At 40.8% G+C, this 24,321-nt stretch overlaps 1 protein-coding gene across 1 annotated transcript in view; it reads right to left on the bottom strand.

Annotated features, from left to right (window-relative positions):
* The window catches only part of CDK6 (cyclin dependent kinase 6), a 219,279-nt gene that overhangs the window by 3,838 nt on the left and 191,120 nt on the right, over positions 1-24,321 (bottom strand). The window contains exons 5-6 of the mRNA XM_007461886.1: positions 6,003-6,053; positions 1,803-1,938 (exon numbers count right to left, since the gene is read on the bottom strand). Coding sequence (XP_007461948.1) covers positions 1,803-1,938; positions 6,003-6,053 — 187 coding nt within the window. The remainder of the gene's footprint in view (positions 1-1,802; positions 1,939-6,002; positions 6,054-24,321) is intronic.

The following is a 24,321-nucleotide window of genomic DNA, read 5'->3' as shown; positions in this document are numbered from 1 at the left end:
AAATCCTATGGTGGCTATATTTTATAACACGCGGTCCTCACTGTCTCCTGGCATACTTGATTGGGCCAGGAGTGCAGCCTGGCTGTAGGGAGCAACCCTTATCACGGTTTGGCAAAAAAGGTGAGGTATGGCAGCCAGGTTCCTCCTTGTAGGAATCTGATATAGGAAGCAGTGACAGGGCAAATGCTAGCAGTGGGATTCGAGCTGAAAGGATCTGTGAATTAGTTGAAGTTCTGATAGTCAAGGGACCAGCTAAAGTTAGGGGAGCAGACAGTAGGACTGAAAAGAAGCAATGAGGTGGAGAAAAGGGCAGAGAAAAGCAGAGTTGCTAAGAGCATGTGATGCACAGGACAGAGACAGAGCATTTACACTCTGGATGGCTTTCCATTTCCAGGCCACACTAGTGAGTGTCTTACAAATCAACAGTGGGGAGGAATAGAGCTGTCCTTGTCTATAATTTGGCAGTGGAGGGAACTTCTGCCTAAGCATCAGATAGTGAGCCACCATCAGCTGAAGATGGAGTTAGGGCTTTCACTGGGAAAATCCCTGGCTCTGCAAACATGCCAATCAATGGCTATGTCCACACAGAGCTGAAGCATACATAACATGTCTACTAGGACCTATAGACTCTTAGGTCTATATCTAAAATTCATAATATACTGACGGAATGGGAGTAAGCTTCTGAGTCTAGGAGCACTTTCTTGGCTAGATAGCAAAGGTTGTTAATTCACCTGGTAAAGGATACACTCATTACTACTCACTGGGTTCCAAACACCAAGAGTAGCCCCATAGGTACTTTCTTCTACCTATTGTTTGGTCTCCAAATACAAAGAATTATGTACAAAGCCAAGTATTATGAGTTTGAGTCTCAAACAGGGCACAGAAGTCTTCATTTTCAGTGAGGTATTTTATATGTCAGGGCACGTTCAATACTTATTAAATAAATCAATAACTAAAAGGAGTATTGCTATCCAGTTCCTTTGGAAAAACATCTTCCTAAAAATGTGCCTGTTTAAGAAAAGACACATTAAAATGCCAAACAAGCTGCTTAAAGTAGCATGAAAGTGTAAACAAGGAAACATAATATTTACTTCTAAAGAAGCATGTGTTTAGACGAACCCAGAGGATTCTAAGGCTGCATTCAAAAGAACATTCGAAGATGGCAGACTGAAAGGGTGTGGATCAGACTCTTTCTTTTTTTTTTTTTTCTTCAAATTTTGGCTGCATTTATTGATACACAGTATTTATTTATTTATTTATTCATTTTTTGGCCGCGTTGGGTCTTCGTTGCTGCATGCGGGCTTTCTCTGGTTGTGGCGAGTGCAGGCTACTCTTTGTTGTGGTGCACGGGCTTCTCATTGCAGTGGCTTCTCTTGTGGAGCACGGGCTCTAGGCGTGCGGGCATCAGTAGTTGCAACACGTGGGCTCAATAGTTGCGGCTCACAAGCTCCAGAGCTCAGGCTTCAGTAGTTGTGGTGCACGGGCTTCACTGCTCTGCGGCCTGTGGGATCCTCCCGGACCAGGGCTCAAACCCATATCCCCTGCATTGCCAGGCGGATTCTTAACCACTGCACCACCAGGCAAGTCCCTCTTTCTCTTTCTATAGGACCTGAAGACACTGCAGAATCAAAAGCCACTAGCTGCTATAGGGCTGGAAATGAAAGCTGCAGAGAGACTGTGGCCTCTGACCCGTGTGGTTGTGGCACATGATGATGAACTGACACCGTGCCCAGTGCCCAGTGTGGACAGGGCAAGTCTCTCAAGAGTACAGTGCAGACCAACTCTGCATCATGTGAACTTACCAGAAGTAGGTCTTTGCCTTGTTCATCAATATCTGTTACAAACTTCTCAATTGGTTGAGGAGATTTTGAGTGAAAAGCCTGCCTGGGGAGGGCAACATCTCTAGGCCAGTCCTCTTCTCCCGGGAGTCCAATTACACTACAAAAGAACCACAGGTGAATGTAAGCATTAGCTGCTGTGCTGAAGCGATTTTTCCACCAATTCTAGAAGAAGGTAAAGCCTAAGGGGCAGGCATGGGGGACACAGAGCCTCAGGAGTTCATCACTTGTATGACTGGCAGGACTCCCATTTCTCTCTGTCCTACTGCAATACGGTGATCGTGGCAGGGTAATCAGGTGCTGCAATAGGGTAATCTCACAGGAGAACTGTAAAAACCACTGGGAAGAGACAAGAGATTACTTTGGTGGAAGACACAAAATGTGAGAGATCATGCAGAACTGGAAACTATTGTATTACCAATAAGCCCTGAAATACTGACAGAGCAGGACCTACATATTCAAAGGAGACCCGCATGGGCATATCATATTTTCCTTTATGCCCAGGAGTGCTTTTCGTGCTCTGATCGAACACTCCTGTACTGACATGCCTTTATGATACTCATCTAACATGATTTGTTTACACATAAATTTGGTTGCATTTTTGGTTGAAGAATAATTCCTCACACAGTAATTACATAAATCAGAACCAGACCAAAAAAATGAGGCTAAAAGGTATGGTAGTCCTATATCATGCAATACCATTTTATAATTTAATATCAAATTTAACTTACATAATTTAATTTACATATTTTATATAACTATTTTATGCTATTACAAAGTGAGCAAACAATTAATAAAAACAGTATCATTTATGTTCTCCCTGAAAACCATCCTGGGATCAGAAAGGTAGAGAGATCAAGTGATACAAAAACAGCATAGGCTGTTTAGTGGACAGACTATATGATTATTCAAATACTGAGCAAACTCTTTTGACTACAGTTAGAAAAAGTGCTGGCCTGCACTGTCATCTTCTTGGCCTGCACTCGCTGGGACTAAGACCCAGGGGATGTCCTCCTGAACAAGTCCTCCAGGGTGCAGGAACACGTGGTGGTAAATGTCACAAGATCTCTGTAGGGCTTTGTTCCCCTTCCCTCACCTCAACAGAGCCCAGGTAACAGACCTCACCTGGGAAGAGCAGACACCTATCACTGGGTGTCTGGGGAAAGACATAGTAATCCTACCTCTGTCAGACATGTGGGGAGAGCCAGGTTATTGAGGTAGATAAAAACAGACTCATGGACATGTTTACGGAACAGATGAATGGAAATGACAACTTGAGCAACATACTAATTTGTTTAATAGCAAGATCTAGAATAAGAATAAAAAGAGGAAAACAAAAACATTACCATTTATTATTTTTTAAAAAATGTGTGTGTTTGGATAGAATGGGACAGGCAGAGGAAGAATGCTTACTAAATAACTTTAAAAAATTGTCTTTCAGTCATTTTTGGCCTTTTAGCCATTTTTATATCAATATTTTTGCATATTATCACCAGTCACCTAGAAATCGATTATAACAACTCTTAGTACAAGTTTAGAATCTTTTTTATTTGCAGTTTTGAATATTTTTATATTGAGCTAAATCTGGCAATGTGGGCAGCCGAATGCCAAAAGCTCGCAGAAAAACAGTGTCCCTGTACGTATATGTGTGATGTATACATACATACATATACATACCTGTTTATATAAATAACTTATAAAAGTGTTCTTAAATCTACTACCTCCTGAGACATGTAGGTCAGGTATTATTATTTCCATTATATAGATGGGGAAACTGAGGATGAGGAATAAAATGAACTGCCTAATTCATACATAGTTCAGCCCAGAGCCTGGAGCAAACGTATTCCAAATCCAGTATTTTGTTTTCATTTAACTATGACTCTGCTCTTAAAAATGCTCTAAAATGTCACAGGCTAAAAGCATTCAGTTTCACTTTCAAAGTACTTACTGTTCTTTGAAAGTATAAATCTTCCAAAACACAGAAACAGTTTTCCCCTTAAGAGAATGTGAATATGGCTTTCTTTTAAAAAATATTCAGTTTAATATCCAGTGTGAACGTTTAAGGCCTATATATGAGTGTTGTGAAATTCTGATAGGTCCATTAAAAAGGGCTTGCATCAAATTTCAATATTTGGACAAAGCCGAATATAAGCCTTAAAAGTTGACATTTGTACTGGAAAGACTGACAAAGCACAAAACCTATAAATGGCAGTGGTGGCTGAGACAGAAATCATTTTTCAAGCACTTCAGAAGTGACACTAGGGTGCAGCATTGGCCCTCTTCTCTCTGCCAAAGCAATGAATACATTCAGAGGAAACAGAATATAATTTCAATGAAACAATGCCAGAAACCAAGAAGTAAAATCTAAAGGCACAAAACATATCAAACTTTGTGGCTTCTTTTCTGCTGGCAACCTGGGGTCTTAGGCCTCTGCCAAAAGTGGAAATGGCTTTCCCTTGGAAGCAAGTCAAACGTGTTCGTCAAAGGTTCCTTCTGGTCCATCCCACTGGCTTCACGTACTAAGGGGCACCAGCAGTGTTAACAAGATTGAAGACGTCGGTGTTAGAGGTGGACAGAACGCCCAGGTGGAGTCAGTAAGGAAAAGCAGGTGAAGGACGTCAGTGTCTGGCCAGCTGGTTTCAGTCAAGATTGTTCTTACTTTTAACAAGAGAGTCACTGGTATGCCTGACTTTCACAGTTCCCGCTTCACAATCACATGCACACAAAATACATTCAACAGGGATAGGGAAGAACAGATGGGAGTTCATCATTGAATGATCAAAGAACGTGACACCCAGAAGCAGAGAGTAATGTGCAAGTTTGGTCCTGAATTCATCCATCTTACAGAGCGGACAGTAGCAGTGGCAGGAGCAGCCGTCGTGGCAGCTGCCCTGGACCCAGGAAGCCCCCAGACAATAAAACTAGCAAATGTTTTTCAGGCCTTAAAGCCACTGGGTTCTGACTCAGCAGTGACTCTGGCACTAACAGAAGCCTATTGGAGCTGCTTCCAGTCACTGAAAGAACAAACTCAGGTTCCGGGTTTATTCCGACTGTTTTAAGCAGTTAAACATGAGAAAATAGTGTTAAAATATAATGCTTTTCTTTAGGGGGACTTTTCATCAGTTTTACAGGCTGCAAATATCATAAAAATTACTAGGATGCCTATAAAACGGTACAGAGCAATGATCAGGGCTATTTTTGGTTCTAGAACTCCCACTTTCTTCCTACTCCACCCGAATCCTGATGGGGCTTGGCAACCACATAGATCCCCAAAGGTTGCTGTACTGCATGCTCTGTGAGAAGAAAAGCCTCTTCTTCCCATTCTAGACACAAGAAAGCGTCCACACTCTCACATGCACAAACATGTACGCTAATGGAACTCTGAAAATCATCAAGGAGCTATGTCACAGACAACTGCAACCAAAGAATTCAAGCACAAGAAAGCCTTAAAGTTTCATTTCTCAGGCGAAGAAGTTAAGGAACAAAAAGGTTAAAAAATTAATGATGAATTATAATAATAGCTAACATTTTTTTTAAAGCATTTACTATGTACCAGGCACTGTGTAAGTCTTCTACCCGGTGTTTTAAATGACTTTTTCAAGACTGCACAGTTATTTAGCCACAGGCGTAGGATTGAAACCTAGGATCCTCACCTCCTTTTTCAGTGTTCCAAAGAAAAATGGATTGTGTAGCATACCATCCTTTGCCCAGGAAGACAAAACAAAACAATGTAAAACCAACCTGGATGACTACAGGATACTCAATGCGGACAGGAAGCCCAGTGGGTAAGGATGGGTTACCTGGTCATTGAGCGCCCCACCTCTGGGTGGAAGCATCCGAAATGACCCCAAGCAGACAACACAGCTGAACTTAAAGAACTGGAGCTCAGCCAAGCAGAGAAAGGGCAGCTGTCAAAAGATCCACACGAGCAACATAAAAGCTTTCAGAGCAGAGCAATCAGGCCACAAGGCATGATGGGCTCCGCACAAAACAGCAGACGTCTATCATGTCCCCACTCACCACACAAACAGTAACACTGTCTGCAGCAGCAGCAGCTTGGGGTAGGAAAGACAAGAGATAAACATATTACGTAAACGTCAGAGGAAGGTCACTGTAATGTTTTAATGCTACAGACACAGATGTAAAATTACAGTTAATACTTACTCCAAGATTTTTCCTAGTTGATCGACATCTGAACTTCCACGAAAAAGCGGCCTGAAAGAATAAAGATACAAATTAAACAAGGAATTTTCTCTGGTTACATTTCAATCATACTTGTCTTGATCATTATTTAACAGGAATCAAAATATTCTTTGTGTGGGGAAGAAGTAACCTTTGGTGAAGGTTTTTCTTGCATTCCCCTTACGGTAAGATCTCTTATGAATATCTGGCGGTGCCTGACTCCCATACTTGATAATCCTGGTAACCTATTCTCAGTCATTGTAACAACACTGCCACCATCATATACAGGCCCTGGCTTCAAAGTTCTACTTAACTTTGTGGTAGGCTGGAACACATCACTATCATAGGCTCAAACCAGAGGTATGTGGAATTCTTTTTTTTTTTTGCTGTACGCGGGCCTCTCACTGCTGTGGCCTCTCCCGTTGCGGAGCACAGGCTCCGGACGTGCAGGCTCAGCGGCCATGGCTCACGGGCCCAGCTGCTCCGCGGCACGTGGGATCTTCCCGGACCGGGGCACGAACCCATGTCCCCTGCATCGGCAGGCGGACTCTCAACCACTGCGTCACCAGGGAAGCCCTGTGGAATTCTTTGATACTATTCTTGGTCAGATCCTTCTCAGAGCACCCTTCCTTTTTTTAATTGAAATATAGTTGACTTACAATATTGTATTAGTTTCAAGTATACAGCAAAGTGATTCAACTATATATATACATATATATGTATATATATACACATCTATTTAGATTCTTTTCCATTACAGGTTATTAGAAGATATTGCATATAGTTCCCTGTGCTGCACAGTAGGTCTTGTTGCTTATCGATTTTATGTATTGTAGTTTGTATCTGTTAATCTCATACTCCTCATTTACCCCTCCCCTCCCTTTCCCCTTTGGTAACCTGTAAGTTTGTTTTCTGACAGAGCCGCACCCTTTCTTAATACCACTCTGCTATCGCAGTACTTCCGAACAGTTCTCTCTCCTTCCACTTGTCCTGAAAGCGGCAGTGAGCTACCTATGGGTCTGTTTTTCTGATTATACCACTCCCCTTTCTCCCAATATTATGGTAGCTAACCATCACAAGTTCAAAATCCTAACTCTGGGCTTCAGAGGCAATTGTGAACACACAAGACTCATTATCTATACTGAGCATTTAACTGACAATTAAATGAACTCACTTGGTGACATTTCTGGCCATTTCCTTAAGTAGAGAGCAGGGAGTGTTCTAGGTTTGCCCCTAACCTTTGGCTTAGTGCTTTACCTGAACAGGTGCTCAGTTAATACATATCTTATTTGATTTTACATATACCCATGGTATACACGTAAATGTTCCCTAACTCCTTGCTCAACAAATGACATGAAAAAGTGTTTTTCGGGCTTCCCTGGTGGCGCAGTGGTTGAGAGTCCGCCGGCCGATGCAGGGGACGCGGGTTCGTGCCCCGGTCCGGGAAGATCCCACATGCCGCGGAGCGGCTGGGCCCGTGAGCCATGGCCGCTGAGCCTGCGTGTCCGGAGCCTGTGCTCCGCAACGGGAGAGGCCACAGCAGTGAGAGGCCCGCGTACCGCACAAGAAGTATTTTTCAACAATAACGTGTTTTAAAAAATAGGTGCAGCCTAGTATCAGAGATCATGTTTTAGAAATATTATATATCAATGTATAAAGCCTTAAACCAGACCTCTTAAATATTTTTTACACACAATAAATGAACTTGCTATATACACTATATATGCAGACTCCTACAAAGTCATGGCATTTCAGTGGCTAAGAGACACTGAACCATACTTTCTATTCAGGCCATGATTCTTGAAGGTGGTTATTTTCAAATGAAGTGGAAAATAATTTACTTGTGTAAATGTTATGGTTGGATTGTGTCCCCCCGCCCCGTGCCCCCAATTCACATTGAAGCCCAACCCCAGTGCCTCAGAATGAGGGCCTTTAAAGTAAGTGATGGGTAAGTCCAAATGAGGCCATTAGGGTGGGCCCTAATCCAATCCAAACCAGAGGCATGCATGCACACAGAGAAATGATCACGTGAGGACACAGCAGGGAGGTAAGCCAAGGAGAGAGAACTCAGAAGAAACCAAACCAGCTGACACCTTGATCTCGGGCTTCCAGCCTCCAGAACTGTGAGAAAACAAATTTCTGTTGTTTAAGCCACTTAGTCTTTGGTATTTTGTTATGGCAAACCCTAGAAAACGAATACAGACATCACTAACACAGCCAAATTAATAAAGATTTATGGAGTTGGTTTCTAAAAGACATCTAGACAGGTCCTGAAAGATAGCAAGGTGAGAAGTGAAAGTTTTAGAAAAGTTAAACAATGGAATCTTAAGAGCTATTATTTATAGGGCACTGGTGCTGTACCTGACATAGTGCCACATGCTCCCCAAACATTATGTCATTTAATTCTCACAAAAACTCCAGGAGCAAGGTAGTATTATTATCACCCCTGTTTTCTGATGAGGAAACTGAGGACTGGAGAAGTTTCATGACTTACCTAAGGACCCGTAACAAATTGCAGACTTAAAATTCAAGCCAGGTCTGCCTTGCCCCAAAGCCTGTATGCTTCATTATTATGCCGTAATACTTTTATTTTGGTTCCTAATGTTCTCTGCAGTCACAGACACAGTCACTTTAGCTGAGCCTCTGGGGTGAAGTAGCACAGGGACCCTGTGAAGAGCTCTGTGTAGAGAACCTGTGTCTCGTAAGCGGGTGCCTATGGGATTCTTACTCAGATGCTTTGCAAGTGTCTAAATGTCTTTAAAGTCTTGCTCTACTTTAACAAGGAACAAAGCAATTCACCAGATTGAGACTCTCCAGTCTCTCCACAAACTAACTGATGATGGCCCTTCCACATCTTTAAATCTTCCTACAGCCCAATCTTGTATAGCTGTTTAGCTCACACATCTTAATTGATGCACCATTTTAAAATTCCTTCCAAAGCACAGAATTCGGGTTGCAAAGAATCAACAGTTCTCTTTCTCTTCACACTCATCTATTTCTCTTAATATTGAAGTATGAAATTATGGGGACTTCCCTGGTGGTGCGGTGGTTAAGAATCCGCCTGCCAATGCAGGGGATGTGGGTTCAATCCCTGGTCTGGGAAGATCCCACATGCTGCGGAGCGACTAAGCCCGTGCACCACAACTACTGAGCCTGCGCTCTAGAGCCCGCAACTACTGAGCCCATGTGCCACAACTACTGAAGCCTGTGTACCTAGAGCCCGTGCTCCGCAACAAGAGAAGCCACCACGATGAGAAGCCCGCGCACCGCAACCAAGAGTAGCCCCCGCTCGCCGCAACTAGAGAAAGCCTGCTCACAGCAATGAAGACCGAATGCAGGCAAAAATAAATTTTAAAAAATTAAAAATAAAATAAAGTATGAAATTATAAAACTAAATATAGCCGGCATTATAAGGTTTGGGAACAAACACAAATGACCCTTTCTTGCTAAGCAAGTATCTCAAATCGCTGGAGTGGTGAGTGTGCCAGGTCAGTAAGCACAGAGGGAACAGAGAGCATCAGTTTAATCTGCTGAGCTGGTTAAGTCACTATGTAAACATGCCAAGCCCCTCACCCTTCCTTCATGAAGAAGACTGGTATCCACAGAAGCATGAGTGAAATTACTTGTGAGGATTATGGAGCGGTTTAAAATAAGTATGTTGGCATGGCTATCGGGAAACAAACAAAGCAGACTAACTTGAATGGATGTCTCCAGGCAAAGGCGTAAGAACATCTCTTTCCTGGGGTGGGCACTGAGACCCCAGCCTGAAGCTCGGCTGCAGCAGTGGCTCATGTCCCTACTGTTTTGGTTTTGAGCTCTTTTCTTGTTTTTGTCCCTTGGCAACATTCTAACTTTTTTGCTAGTTCTGCTATGCATTTAAGTTTGCTCTATTTTACCTTACATTTGCTACATCTTTTAGCAGAGGACTTTCAAGTCACGTGGTCTACCATACTGCAAGAGCCTGAAGTCGTATCTCTATTGGTTGGACTTGGCCCACAAAATGAAATGTGCCTGCTATCCCTGAGTTAGGACTGGCCCATCAGTTTGGCTTCCTTTAATGAGGGCAGCAAGCAGAAGGTCTGAATCATAACCACTCTTCTGTGAACACTCAGCAAAACCTGCTAGGGGATACTAGAAACTCAGAGCCTGCAATTCGGTGTAGAGCTCAGATTGCCTTTTGCCACCTTAGGAAGATTTGGTATGTGACTCTGGGGTCTATTAACTTGTCTTTGCAGCAAATGTGGATTGGCTTGAGTTATAAGAGCTACTGAACCCTGACTGCATGCAATTAGCTCCTATAAAATGGATCTTTGGATGCAAAGGCATAGCCACAAGACAAGAGAAATGGGTCACGTGAAGGGGGCAATAGGCCTAACTGGAACTGGCCTCAGCTGACCAAGAGGTTGGTCATGAATCTGATCAAACTCTTAGAACCATCTATTCAGTTTTCAGCTGAAAAGTTGGAATAGTTTGTATGAGCTGGTTTTATGATAGTGGGTGCTGTGAACATAGGGAGCATGGAGAGGTACAATGGATTTAGAGGAGAGATGAAACCTTTCATCATGATGAACTCCTGGGTGTGCTATGGTGCAGTGTGGAGATGTAAGAATAAGATCACCCTAAGGACCTTATTCTATCTTTAAATAAGGCTCTTTGGTTGGAAGTCTTGGCTGTATCAGGTATGTGTGCACCATGAACTGAAGAAACACACAGGACCAGTATTTTCATTGAGGTTATTTTGAATATTCTTCCTGCCTCATATTAGCTGAGCCAAAGAGGCTTCAATTCATATAATTTATGGCATATTTTAGGTGGACAAATATGAACATAATCTTTGATTATATTCTTTGGTTTAGTGATGAGGGAGAGTTTAATTCTACTGCCTGGAATAACTGTATAACTGAGGGATGATTTGGCTAAAACACACACATGTATGAGTCCGACTTGGCTGGTTCTTTATTACCAAGACATAGAGCTGCGCTGGAAGGAAGTAGAGGGTTCAAGGAGCAAAATGGCGGAGAATAAAAGACACAGAAAGACTGAAAGACTGAGATTGAGATGGAGATGGCCAGACAGAAACAACCCGAGGAGGTTCACAATAACTTTAAACTCTGTTTCTTCCCACTGCCTAAGAATCTACCTCTCCTGGTAATCCTAGGATGTTAGGTACAGAGGCCCTGCATGGAGATGGAAGATGGAAGAGGAATGCTCTGGTATATATCATGAGACAGAGCCTCATCAAAGATAAAACGTCATATGCATTTTCAGAAAAAGTCACTGCAAAAGGAGAAGATCCACAAAGCTATCCTATCTTGTCTGTTTTCAGACATAAGCCTCCCAGGTGACACACTCAGGAATTCTTTTCGACTAATTATTTAAAAAGAAAGTTAACAACAGAGATATTCTATTGAAGGTAGTAAATCTGAAGGCTGTTTTTATATTTCTAAAAAAATTCTTAGATACACATTTTTGGGTGGGGGGGGGGGTTAAATAATAAAATGGAAAGATTACTCCTACCAAAAACATCCCAAAATGAAGACTGCAATTGCTTTACTGAATCAACACATTAAAAAATCCTTGTATTATACAGAACATTACTGAAGGTCAGTAACTTTTATGCATTTTACTACATCAAAAACTACAATTAATCACTTCATTTAGATACTTTTCAGTAGTTTAACCAAGTGGCTGGGTAACAGCACGAACATTATTGCTAAAGACCTTTGTTGAATCTAAGTATCATGAATCCATTTCCCATTTTATACCTACATTTCTTTCCTCTTCCCCTTGCTTATGATCTTCGTTTTTCTTCAGAAGATTTTCTCCACACTCTCTGGGACTTTTACATTCCATTGCAGAAACCCTCCTTCTGTCTCTCATGCCCCTGAGCCTCTTTCTATTATGAATTCCCACATAAACTCCAGAGGAACCTACTGGAAGGACTTTGCCATGCTACCCTTGGAAGGCAACTTATTTGACAAGGTAAGCGATATTTGGGGGACAATATCTGAAACTGAACACTGCTATGTTTTTACGAAAGAGGATTTTAGGTTATTTCCAAGTGTTTTCCTCAAATATCTTTCTTCACCATTATACTTGATAATAGTTAATGCTGATAAAATAAACTCTATGAAACACATACATTTTCATTTATACATATGTTTATTTTTCTTTTTTCCTAACCAAAGGGAGATTCCTGCAAAATACAATGGCAAATTGCATTCATTTCAAACCGCAGCAGAGTCATTTCTCTTCTCGTCTCACCTTAGGCACTGCTGTGCCAAAACAAGTGTAGACCTTGGGGTTTTAATCAAGGATTTCCCCAAGGCTTTATTAAATCTGTGAGAGGTTAAACCTTAACATTCCCCCCCTTGCCTGCCCCGCAACATGTTGATTTTTCAGGATACTTGCCAACTGGGGAGAGGGCATAGATTTTGGTGATAGGCTGTCCTGGGTGTGACCGAACCCCTACTCAGCTACTTCTCCCTGTACAACCTTAGAAAGTCATTTAGCCTCTTTGAACCTTGCTCCCTTCATCTGTAACACGTCCAGTTTATAGTAGACCTATAATATGCGGCAGCTAAATATACACACTTTCTCACACTTATACGTGGTAGATATTTCTGGTTCCTGGCCGCTATTACACGCAGATGATAAGGTAAAATATTTTACATGGTGAACAAGAAAGGAAGAGGACATTTGTCACTGTGTGGTGGGTGCTCAAGTCAAACTTAAACCTAATAGTCCTTCCTCTGGCGTCACTATATATATTCTCTACACCGTGTGTTAGAATTCTTATACCTTTATCATCAAGAAAAGAAAGAATGAATGTCAAAATTTCCAATAAACATTAATTCATTTTGAATTGGCAATTCTGAATGTAGGTTTAGCAAAAAAACTCACTCACCATTGTCTTATCAGTGAAGTGAATTTGCTTGGGTCAAATTACAAAGGGGACCAAGTTTCGGACTCATGCCTTTTAAAACAAACAACTAAAAGAACATATAAATATTATTCATAATCTCAAGGGACAGTGCAAAACAACATTTAAAAGTCGGGTATGTTTTCTAGCAGATGAGACGTGTATGCTGATATACCTGTTATAGAAAGGAAATGATTCATGCATAATGGAAGATGAAAGATTTTGTTTAGTTACAGTACTTTCATTGTACTGAAAAGACGAGGAAGTCATGGATCACCCTATAGAACACCTCTGAAACCTGCATTTGAACTGCAGCTATGCTTTAGCTGCTATCTTTCTTGATTAGCAGAGGAATTTTCCATGTTCATAAAATGACCTTTCGAAAAATATTACCCAGGGGAGTGTTTGCTTTTTAATACTTGTAACCCATGTTCAGTTCCAAAGTTGTTATCTGTTAAGTTAAAAATGTCAATTTATCACCTTACAATTACCACCTATTCAAATAACCAGATTAAGCAGAAAATCAATTAATTGATTTACTTTGTAAACACTAATCGAGTGATCACCTACTAAGCACAAAGGGCTGCATTAGGTGCTAGGAGATTATCCCTCCCCCCTGCTCCCACCCAAATAAATATTAAATATAAATTAGATTGTATAATGTATGGTCTTAATATATAATAAACAGGGCTTCCCTGGTGGCGCAGCGGTTAAGAATCCACCTGCCAATGCAGGGGACACACGTTCGATCCCTGGTCCGGGAAGATCCCACATGCCGCGGAGCAGCTAAGCTTGTGCGCCACAACTATTGAGTCTGTGCTCTAGAGCCTGCGAGTCACAACTACTGAGCCCACGTGCCACAACTACTGAAGCCTGTGCACCTAGAGCCCATGCTCCGCAACAAGAGAAGCCACCACAATGAGAAGCCCGCGCACTGCAACGAAGAGTAGCCCCCGCTCGCTGCAACGAGAGAAAAGCCTGCGCACAGCAACAAAGACCCAACACAGCCAAACTTAAATAAATAAAATAAATAAATTTAAAAAATATATAATAAACATACACTTAAATTATATATATTTTATAAGTTTATATTATAATAAAATAATTATTATATATTTATATAATAGTATAAGTTCATTATAAATTTATATTAAAATACAAATTTATAACTTTATAAATAAATATACATACCTATACTACATACTACCATAATGATCCTTTCTTCCACAGGAGACAAGATATACAAATGCAGGGTCATGAAGTAGAGAAGTTTCTCTAATTTTACTGGTGGGAGCCGAAAGCCCAGGGCAATCATTTAATCTTTACTAGAATGTTGGGAGGTGGTCTGATTAACCTCCTTTTATCAATGAGAAGTAAAGTAACTGATTCGAGGAAACACAGCCCAGTAAGAGGCTAAGCTGGTCTGTGTGACTCTAAAGAGCAGCAAATAGAAGCAGTGTTTCAGAAAGATTAATATGACAGAGGTTCACTGGGCCAGGTGGCCGGGATGGAGATGGTGCTGGGGATGCCAACGGGAAGGCCAGGCCATGAATGAGATGACAAGGACCTGCACTAGGTGGACAAGGAAATGGGCCGGGATGCAAAGATGTTTAACAGAAGGGGATCAGAACTTGGTGAAAGACTGAACAGGACTTGGAAGGAGAAGCATGATTTGAAGTTTGCATTACTAGTAAAGCCAGGCTGAATGAGAAAGGTGGGGAGAGGGTGGTGGGGGACAGGGAGGAGGAAATTGGAAGATAATTAACTTAGTTTTGGATGTGTTCCTTTAAAATAAAAATTACATACAAAATTAAAAATATGCAAAAAAGGTAGTTAAGTACACCTGGACATACACCCAAGAGTATTGAAAGCATATGTCTTTACAAAAACTTGTACATGAATGTACATAGCATATTCATATTCATAATAACCAAAAAGTAGAATGAACCCTAATGCCCATCAGCTGATAAAGGGATAAACAGAATGTGGTATAGCCATACCACGGAGTATCATTCAGTCATAAAAAGGAATGAAGCACTGCTGCAACATCGATGACCCTTGAAAACATTATGCAAAGTAGAAGAAGCCAGTCACAAAAGACCACATCGTATGATTCCATTCATTGGAATCCATATATAACAATATATAGAAGAGGCAAATCTATGGAGTCAGAAAGTAGATGAGTGGTTGCCTAGGATGGGGGCCTTGTGGAGAAATGAGGAGTGACTGCTAATGGGCATGGGGTTTCTTTTAGGGTGATGAAAATATTCTAACATTGAGTGTGGTGATGGTTGCACAACTCTCTGAATAGACTACTCTAAAAACCACTGAAGTGTGAAATTTATATTGGTGAATTGTATGGTATGTGAATTATATGTCAATAAAACTGTTTTAAAAAAAGTAGTTTAGAAATTATACTTCCAAGCAAACATTACAGACTCAGGACAGTAAAAATCTGCTAAGAAAACTGCTTTAGGCCTAAATACATGAAAGGCTTAAGTACATCGCATTGCAGTACAGTGAGAAACATTTATTCTACCGTATACTCAATCAAGTACCCGTTTGGAGAGATGTGCTCTGGAAGTTCTGAATAATCTACTAATATGATCTGAATCTCCCCAAACACCTGATTTATCAGATTAGGATTAAATAATAAACCCCCAAAATGTGTACGGATAAAAAAAGACAGTCTAAAAAACCATCTTATGCTTTCCTCTGGATGGTGAGATTATGGGTGATTTTTTTTTTCCTGCATTTTTGTATTATTCTGTACTCACCATTTTATAAGCATCAGTTAGTTTTAAAATCAGAAGGAAAAGGCCCCAACATGGCTACTTGCCATATACTGCATGTACGTGATCTGTTCACCCCACTTCTTCATTCTCCACTCCTGTGCCAACCCACTTCTATTCCTCACTTACTTGCTGGTCTCTACAGCCAAAACTTGAAGCTCTCTGAGGACAGGGTCAACCCTTACTTGCTTCTATATCTAGAGCACATAATTTTCTGTCCATAATTGGCACTCATTAAATACATACTCAATGGTTACTGTTCCTTCTATTGAGAAGGCTTTCCTCTCTCTTCTTTCCACAAGCTTCAGTCTCTCATGTCTCCAAATTTGCTTCCTTGGTTCACCCTCTGGGTAATTCAAGTATGAGCATGTGTGTTTGCACAGATACATACATATGAATAGATGTATACACCGCCAGAGCTGAAACTGGATTTGATTTACATTGTTGTATCCATTTATGCTTTACCTGCTCTGTGGCACTAGACAATATGTGCAAATAATGGGTATTTAAAAATCAGGTGGTCTGACAATTAGTCCCCTAAATCTAAAGTCTTGTCAAAACCAGCAGAGAAGCAGCAAGAGGCATGTAGGATAGGAACTTTGCCCTCAGGGGCTTACTTTACCCAAGTATGCAGGACAGGGAAGGGCTCCTTGGAAGACAAAGAAAGAGAAGTGTTGAGAGAAAGTGTAGCAAGGCAAAACAGAGTGAGGGATTAAAGAGGGTGTGGAGGGGAAAGAGGAGCTTGAAGGAGAGCAGTCCAGAAAGGAAGAGGGCTGGTGGGAAAGAGCACAGGAGGAAAAAGATTAGAAGTCCTAATAAAAGGGAAGGACTGGGGCAAAAACAATCTGAGATGAAGTTCGGTCACTGAGACACAGACAGACAGAAACAAACCTCTACCAGGGAAGGAAGGTGCTACTTACAGCAAAAACCAGATGAACACAAGTTAGAGAGTGCTGCCATATCTGTCCATAGCAGGGGACTCTGAGTCTGGTAATTTCCTTAAAAGTAAATAGCTGAATTAATTTTCACTTGTTACCAATTGTGAATAATTTATTTATCCACAGAAGACTCATATTTACTGGACTATGAGTAACTTCCTTAAGAGAGAGAAAGAGAAAGAGAGGAAAACCCCAATGGTTTTCAATTCAACCAATTGCCAATTAAAATTAAACTAGAGCTCACCAAACCACTTGAGATTTCTGAAACATTACAAAACTTACAAATTAATATATTTACTGATTTAGTCTATTTTATATATGACTCAAGAAGCCTCAGTGGTCTTTAAGATTAAAAAAATCATTTCTGATCACTTTAACAAATGTTGAGTATCTACCATTTGCCAGAAATCATTATTTCTTGTATATATTTATTTAATTAAAGAATTGCCTTTCTCTTCTTGCAGTGCTATTTCTTCCTGTCTTAGTTCACTTGGGCTGCTATAACAATACCATAGCCTGGGTGGCTTAAATGACGGAAATTTATTTCACAGCTCTGGAGACTGAGAAGTCCTAAATGAAAGCGGCAACATGATTGATTTCGGACGAGGACTCATCCTGGCTTGCAGATGGCCACCTTCTTTGTTGCGTACTCACATGGTAGAGAAAGAGCGAGTTCTCTGGTGTCTCTTCTTAGAAGGGCACTCATCTTATCATGGCTTCACACTCATGACCTCATCTAACTCTAATTAAATCCTAAAGGCCCCATCTCCAAACACCATCAAATTGGGGGTTAGGGCTTCAACGTGTGAATTCTGGTGGGGGGGGGGGACACAAACATTCAGTCTACAATACTTCCTTCTTCATGTTACTAAATACAATACCTTTCATACCTTTAAAATTAGAAAGCTGGGCAGGCATGTTCTGATCCAACAGGAGCAACAAGCAGGATGTGTCTCATTCTGTGCCTGGGATTCAGGTATTCATTTAATAAACTTTCTGATAATTTTTCTTGCCAAATTACATGTTTATTACTCTTCCAATGCCTACCTTATCTCTTGCTCTCTAATCACGCTGCTCAGGGGAGTTCTTAAGGCAGGAAAGAAACGATCATGTAGTGGGCACTTTCTAAAGCCTGGGTTCCTAACTGTACTATTGCATTTTCATTCGCCCTCTAACCCTAAAGTCAGACAACTAGCAAGTACTAAATAACTCTGCATTTGAAACAAAGTTTGAGAACCAGAAAAAGAAATCTGAGTCAAACCTAAGAAGTGATATGCTGCAAGGGAAAAGCATTTGGATTAGTATTACTAATTACTAGGAAACTGAGGCAAGTCCAGGGTCTAGGGCCTTCCATGGAATCACCTCTCTCACTACGGGCAATAAGCTTTTTTAATAGTCAGACATCGCTGGTTCAATGCCCTGGGGAACGGTGTCTTCTGTCTCTTCACGTAACCACAGAGCTTGGATGACTCTCCTCCTGGCATATGGAAATTCAAGCTGTCATAATACGCACTATATTTTAAGTTGGGCTTGGTATTGAAAACCTTTAATGACGACATGCTGTAAGATCATTTGGGGCAAGGGTGATGGTGGCGTGTAGAGACATAGAATGGATTATCAGAGATTACCAGGAACACCTGACAAAATCAGTGCCAGAGACTGAGTAGTCAGGCTTTAATTACTTACTAGGCCCAGGGCTTATCAAGTACCTTCACTCTGCAGAAATGTGAACTAGAGCCGTCACTTAAGCAAACTAGAACCTCACCATATCACATTAATAAAACCACCCTGTCCCACAATTCCTAGCCTTTCTTTATACTGTGCCTTCCTGGGAGAGAAAGAAAACCTATATCTGGGCTGCTGGTCCATGAGTGTGAACCTTAGCACCCATGTTCCTCAATACTGGTTATCTGGGTAGGGCACCCATGAAAAGGTTGACCAAATGGCCCAGTATGCCCAGGATGGTCCCAGTTTTAGCACTAAAAATCCTGTATCCAGGAAAACCTCTTTGTCTTAAGCAAACTAGGACGGTTGGTCACCCTACCCAGGAGACCCAGTACAAGAAGTTATAGCAAAGGAAACTGGAAAAAAACAAAGAGTAATCTTTAGAAAAGTGTTTTTGTTATTTCAGAGGATGGCTTTAAAATATTAGATGAGCATCTCTCAAAACAGTAAGAATGAAGGTGGTCCAGATAGACAGATTTCATTCTTGTCTTTCCTAATAACTCACTGTTTCTATGCAATAAGGGACTAGACCATTGGTAGCTCCCTCCACAAACCATAATTCAACTTGCTATTCCTCTGTGTTAGCAAAAGACCTTGTAAACCCATGTACATTTTGCCTAGGGAAAAAGCATTGCCTGTGGCTTAATCCACACAGTTAATGTAATAGTCTGAGGGAAGTACATGGTCTAAAGAGGAGACCACCAATAGAGACTGTGGTGGAGCTACTACACATCGAGGATGACAAAGAGAATTCGTCTCATCCAGTCTGACTGGTAGCAACAGGCTGTGAGCTAGGTTGAGAATGATTCTGAAGTGCTATGTAGGTGCAGTAGAAGAGAGTACTGTGATTAATCAGCAACACATACCATGTAAAACAGACTAGCCACGTGAACCAAGGTGACACAGGTGAGCCAAGTTTTCTCTTTCTGATAGGCTGACATCAAAGCAATACACAAGGAGTAAAAGTTAGAAAACGTTAAAGCTCGTCTAATAGTGACATACTCCAATAACAAATATTACTTAAACTATGGTAACCAATATGTGGCTTTCAAAATCACTCTTACTGGGACTTCTCTGGTGGTTAAATATCCACCTGTCAATGCAGGGGACACGGGTTCGATCCCTGGTCTGGAAAGATCCCACATGCTGTGGAGCAACTAAGCCTGTGCACCACAACTACTGAGCCTGCGCCTTAGAGCCTGCAAGCCACAACTACTGAGCCTGCGCTCTAGAGCCTGCAAGCCACAACTACTGGCCCACATGCCTAGAGCCATGCTCCGTAACAAAAGAAGCCACCAGAATGAGAAGCCTGCGCACCGCAACTAGAGAAAGCCCGCACGCAGCAACGAAGACCCAACTTAGCCATAAATAAATAAACAAAACAAACAAACACTCTTACTTTTAATCTTTGAATCCACTGGTCTTGTCTTTGACACAGCACCTGTCAATGCAGGGGACACGGGTTTGATCCCTGGTACAGCAAGATCCCACATGCTGTGGAGCAACTAAGCCACAACTACTGAGCCTGCGCTCTAGAGCCTGCAAGCCACAACTACTGGCCCGCATGCCTAGAGCCATGCTCCGCAACAAAAGAAGCCACCAGAATGAGAAGCCTGCGCACCGCAACTAGAGAAAGCCCGCACGCAGCAACGAAGACCCAACTTAGCCATAAATAAATAAACAAAACAAACAAACACTCTTACTTTTAATCTTTGAATCCACTGGTCTTGTCTTTGACACAGCAATTTTGCCAAAGAGTTTTATGGGCTCTAATGTGCGTGTGTCTCTGAGTATATAATTATGATCACCTCTATGCTCATATGCATACGCTCTCTCTTGCAAACACTCTAATATTGACATCAGCCAGCTGTCAGCAAAATGATGCATAATCCAAGGCTAAAAGTTTTAATGTTGATTTTGGGGGAACATAATCACTAGGAATTTTCTGCAACAGACATGTCTGCTGGTTGAAGTGGCTTATTTAAAACAAAAAAGCAGCTTTGCTCAAGAGGGAACCAAAAGTATCACTCATACAGTATTACAAATGACCCAAAAATATCCTCAAATTAGATTCAATCATCGGTTAAAAATACTCCAAACAGTGGAAAACTGATTTTCTCATTTTTTCCTTAAAAAAAAAAAAAAAAATCTGGTTAGTGTACAAACATGGGCACTGGTCACTGAATGTCAGTGAGGTTGTCTACATGTCTCTAGTACTGAGAGATTAATGGGATCAGTCAACAAAAGTTAGCATTTCTTTTCTCAGGATAAATTTTTACTGACCTAAGAGCCAGCTTAGTTTTTTAAAAGGCTTACTTATTGCGTTTATATTTTTAATGATGGGTGGCTACTTTAAAAAAATAATTTTTCTGATTATGAAATATATATGCATTGTAGAAAGTCTGGAAAATAGAGGAAAGTAAAAAGAAGAAATAACAGCATCATTTCTTTTCTCTTTTTAGATGCAAATGGTTTAGATGGGATCTCTAAAGCTCTCTTCTCTTTCAAACAAAGATGGCACCATACTCCAGACCAGGATCGGAATCTTGGCTGTATAGTCCTTGGTTTGAATAAGAACAAAAAGACAAGACAGTGGTTAGCAGTCATGACAAAGCTGGGACTGAATATGACTCAAGCCTCTATGAAGAAAAAAATCAAGGACATATTAATAAAATGTTATTTGTACACACATTTCTACCTACCCTTTTAGAGTTTATATCTTACAACAAGGAGCAGGAAAACCTTTCCCTTTATTCCTTTCTAAAGGGGAAAGACAACTGGTATCCTGTATGAATATAATATTCCTATCCAGAACATTTTGGGTAGAATCCAGTAATGTGTGATAACTCAACAATTCAGCACAGGAAGCAAAGCCCACAACATTCCTTAGAAATTTCACAGACTATCTAGACAGAACAGGCCCATTTGAATAGGATTTTTTTCAGTGATATTTGAAGAATGCAATTTTTCATGGTGGACATAGTGGGTTTGTGACAGTTGCAAATTCAGATAGGAATAAAACACAATTAAATGATTCATACTCTTGCGTTATGCTCCCACAGATCTTATTTCTACATGGGTCAAACAAAGAAAAGTTGGTGTTTGACAACTGTGGATGACTCATCAGAGGAAGTTCTTACCATATGGATGTGCTTGTTGAAATAAAGCTGGTTAACAAAGCCAGCCTTTTTTTCTCCCTGTGGGCCAGTGAGGGTTTCATTTTAGGAAATGGAAGTGTCAATGTGGACAAACTGTCCTGAAGTATTTATAGCATAATGTGTAGTTTCTTTAAACTGCCTTTGAACAAAGAGTATGTGAAAGGAAAATAAGATCTTTATTTCTTTCACTTGTGTCATCTGAACTGTATTCTGTTTATAAAACCCATGTAGTGGGCTTCCCTGGTGGCGCAGCGTATAAGAATCCGCCTGCCAATGCAGGGGACATGGCTTCGATCCCTGGTCCGGGAAGATCCCACGTGCTGCAGAGCAACTAAGCCCGCGAGCCACAACTACTGAAGCCTGCCTGCCTAGAGCCCGCTGAGCCATAACTAGAGAAAGCCCGCATGCAGCAATGAAGACCCAACACAGCCAAAAAAATAAAATAAAATAAAATAAAAATTAACAACAACAACAACAACAACAACAAAAAACCATGTAGCACTGTCATGTACATAATGTGATAGGAAAGTGGTACAGCTACACTGGGATGTGCTAGTGGTTTCCCAATTAATTTTAAGAGCTCTTTATTCATTAAGGATGTTACGCCTTTGTCATATTCATTGCAAACAATTTCTCCAAGATTACCATATGCTTTTTAACTTTGTCTGCAGTATTTTTATTTTTTGATGAACAGAAGTTTTCCATTTTTATATAGTCAATATAATATTTTTATATTACAAAAATATAATAATATTTTTCTTTGTGACTTTTTTTTTTTTTTGCGGTACACGGGCCTCTCACTGTTGTGGCCTCTCCCGTTGCAGAGCACAGGCTCCAGACGCGCAGGCTCAGTGGCCATGGCTCACGGGCTCAGCTGCTCTGAGGCACGTGGGATCTTCCCGGACCGGGGCACGAACCTGTGTCCCCTGCATCGGCAGGTGGACTCTCAACCACTGCGCCACCAGGGAAGCCCCTTTGTGACTTTTTAATGCCTTGAAAGTTTAATCTCCATTTTAGGGTCATCAATATTTTCTATAGTTTCTTTATCCTTTTTTTGTTTCATTACTAATATTTAAGTCTTTAAGCCATCTGTTACTCACTCTATGGTAAAGAATAGAGAGAATCTAATACAGATTACCATTTTTTTCCCCCAATGAGTCAACCAAGTGACCTCATCTTATTTGTTGAACAAGGTATTTTGTCCTCTAGGATTTGTGATTTATGATAAATTATATCACTTCCTAAATTAGAGTTTTTTCTTGGGCTCTCTACTCTGTTCCATTAATGTCTGTCATTTCTTCTGCTGGAACCAAATTTTTTTATTATTGTAGCTGCATAATGCATTTTAGTGTTTGGAGGTAGGAGGTTCCCTTTATAACTTTTTTCAAACAATTCTTGGCTATTTTCACCAATTTAGCTCTTCCAAATGCATTTTAGAAAATCCTACTGGGATTCTGATTGAAGTTGCATAAACCTATAAATTAATTTGGAAAGATCTTGTATCCTCTGAATATTCAGTCTTTTCAGGAAAATGTAGTATCTTTCCAATATTCAAATATTCTCTACATCTACGTAGGTCTTTTATATCTCTCCATCAAGTTTTATAGTTTTCTTGATATGGGTCCCTCACATTTGCTTACATTAATTTACATTTTTTATTATTACTGGGAGTGAGATGGAGCTGCTTCCAACTGGAGAAACTGTTGCTCTTTTGTCTGAGGTCATGATCCTGACTGTTCTCTTGAATCAGGGGTTACCTTAGATTTGAAAAGTGGAAGCAGAAGGAAAAGAGGGACATGTGGGGGATGGTTTATATGCATAGCATGAAGACTGTGAGCCTCTCAGAAAGGCTCTAAAGGGTAAAAAACATGTAACCAAAAGCACCAGAGGTTAGTGAAAAAGAGAAATAGTGCGCTAATAAGAGCTCAGAGTGATGACTCATTGCATTGGATCATCTCTGGGAAACCACCTACTAAGCAGAATTTAGCAGTTAAGGCGTTATTTTTGGTGCATGGTTATGGCTACTTCCTCTTGGGAAAAAAATGGTTAAACCCCTAGCCTCCTAAATACATGAAAATGGTCATCCTGGCAGACCAACGTGTCAGGTAATGATGCTATTTCTAGAACCGGGCAAGGCTGTGTCCCCTGTAGAACCTTCTTCAGAACAAGACAGAAACACTGAGCCATGTGCAATGGAAAGGAGTATATAACCCAGGAGACAGAAGACCCAGCTCTTAATGCTGGCTCTGTAACTGATTAACAAATCACTGAGTGCAGGCAGGCCAGCCACTTAACCTCTGCTCATCTGCTAAAGAACTGATATCACAGCTTCTGTCCCACTGTATACCACAGATGTGCTGCAAAAATAATAAACTAGGTGGACAAGTCAGAACTGCTGGGAAGTAAAATTAGCTCTTCGGTAAAAGTAATGCCAATCAAGTAGCAAATATATTGGGAGTTTGGGACTAGCAGATGCAAACTATTATATATAGAATGGATAAACAACAGGGTCCTACTGTATAGCACAGGGAACTATATTCAATATCTTGTAATAAACCATAATGGAAAAGAATATGAGAAAGAACATATATGTATAACAGAATTACTTTGCTGTACACCAGAAACTAACACAACATTGTAAATCAACTATACTCCAAAAAGAAAAAGTAGCAAATATGATGAACTCTAACTCATTCCAAGTTATTCCTTTTTGCTTCATACTGTATTATCTTCCATCCCGCCCTCTCACCCCGACCCCTTTCCCTA

The sequence above is a fragment of the Lipotes vexillifer genome, unplaced genomic scaffold, assembly GCF_000442215.2.
Source record: "Lipotes vexillifer unplaced genomic scaffold, Lipotes_vexillifer_v1.1 scaffold663, whole genome shotgun sequence".
Lineage (NCBI taxonomy): Eukaryota > Metazoa > Chordata > Mammalia > Artiodactyla > Lipotidae > Lipotes > Lipotes vexillifer.
The sequence above is the reverse complement of the archived record's forward strand: the minus strand, read 5'-3'. Positions and strand labels throughout refer to the sequence as shown.